The sequence below is a fragment of the Teleopsis dalmanni genome, unplaced genomic scaffold, assembly GCF_002237135.1.
Source record: "Teleopsis dalmanni isolate 2A unplaced genomic scaffold, ASM223713v2 unscaffolded_contig_4624, whole genome shotgun sequence".
Taxonomy (NCBI): Eukaryota; Metazoa; Arthropoda; class Insecta; order Diptera; family Diopsidae; genus Teleopsis; species Teleopsis dalmanni.
Window position 1 is genome coordinate 1,503 of NW_024036006.1, and position 1,324 is coordinate 2,826.

General features: G+C 32.4%; 1 protein-coding gene across 1 annotated transcript; it reads right to left on the reverse strand.

The window, feature by feature from the left end:
• Window positions 1-242: 242 nt before the first annotated feature.
• LOC119665353 lies at window positions 243-770 on the reverse strand (the record flags this gene model as incomplete). The annotated part of the gene is made up of 1 exon (XM_038074598.1): window positions 243-770. A coding segment is annotated over one exon (528 nt), but the record flags the coding sequence as incomplete, so codon positions are not given.
• Between the last annotated feature and the right edge of the window lie 554 nt (window positions 771-1,324).

Genomic DNA, 1,324 nt, shown 5'->3' on the forward strand with positions numbered 1-1,324 from the left:
TTTTGAGAGCACATATGCGACGTAGCTCCTGAATCAAGACACCATTTGCCTTTTTCACTGCGTACTGTCATTGCTATATCTGATTTCTTATGCTCCACATATTTCGCTTTGTTTTCAAAATTGTTTGTTGTGGCTCTGTTTTTGATTTTATATCTGCATTCCTTGATTTTGTGTCCAATTTTGCCACAATTATGGCAAGCGTATTTAAATTTTTCATTTTTATTATGAAACTTGGGCTGTTGTCAATTTTTATTGCTTTTCTTCGCAAATAATTCTTCTTCACTGCTGTTGCGTTTTCTTGCTTCAAATTCATCGATCATTTTGATTTTCAGTGTTTTTGGATCAGGTAATTTGTCCTGTGTTTCTATTGCTATTCTAAACTGTTCGTAATCATCAGGCACGCTGTACAATAACAGAATAGTTACTAAATCGTCGTCGATCTTCATATCCATTTCGTGAATTTTGTCTAAAATGTCAAAAAATTTCTTAACATGGTCGTATATGTCTTCATCGTTGTGCATTTTCGGCAAAATTAATGACTTTAGCAACGTTGCTTTTCTTTCAGGCCCTTTAGATTGAAAAACATTTTCTAACTTGCTCCAAAGTTGTTTTGATGTTTCACAATTCTTTATTAGTTTTAATTCAGAAGTTGAAATAAGTAAAATCAAATCGGCTTTTGCTTTTGAGTCATTTAGTTTCCATTCGGCAATAGCTGCATTGCCGGTGGCGCGTTTTTCGCATTGTCCACTGATTGCTTCCACGTGTAGTTTCTAATTAATAAAGCTTGAACTTGTATCTTCCAAGTGTCATAATTATCACGGCCAAGAGGAGCAATTTTTATGTTTGCGAAACTAATTTTTATTTTTTCATAGTTTTTATTTCACAACTGTTTCACAAAATTTGCGACGCTCAATAACTTTGCACACATACCAAACCGCAATTCTAACGCTTTCTGTTGAAATGTGTTTTTTATTTCTTCTTTTAACTTGATTTTGTCACAAATTTTTGTTTTCAATTGGAAGCGTGCTGGGACCATAACCTGTTGGAATTTATTAAATATATTGTTATATATAGTATCTGCGGCTTCTTACTGTTCTAGTTTATACTAGAACATGCAATTTTCAACATTTGTATTCTGTTTTAATTGTTTTTACTCCAAACATATAAAAATAAAGTTGCAAAAAATGCAATTCTATTACGGAACACAAAAAATAAAGCAACAAAAGTATTCGACATTCGAGAAAAGAGGTCACACCACAAACTATTTGAAATTCGCTCAAAATTTATGGTTATAGAAGAAAAACTGCACGTAAGAAATCATTTG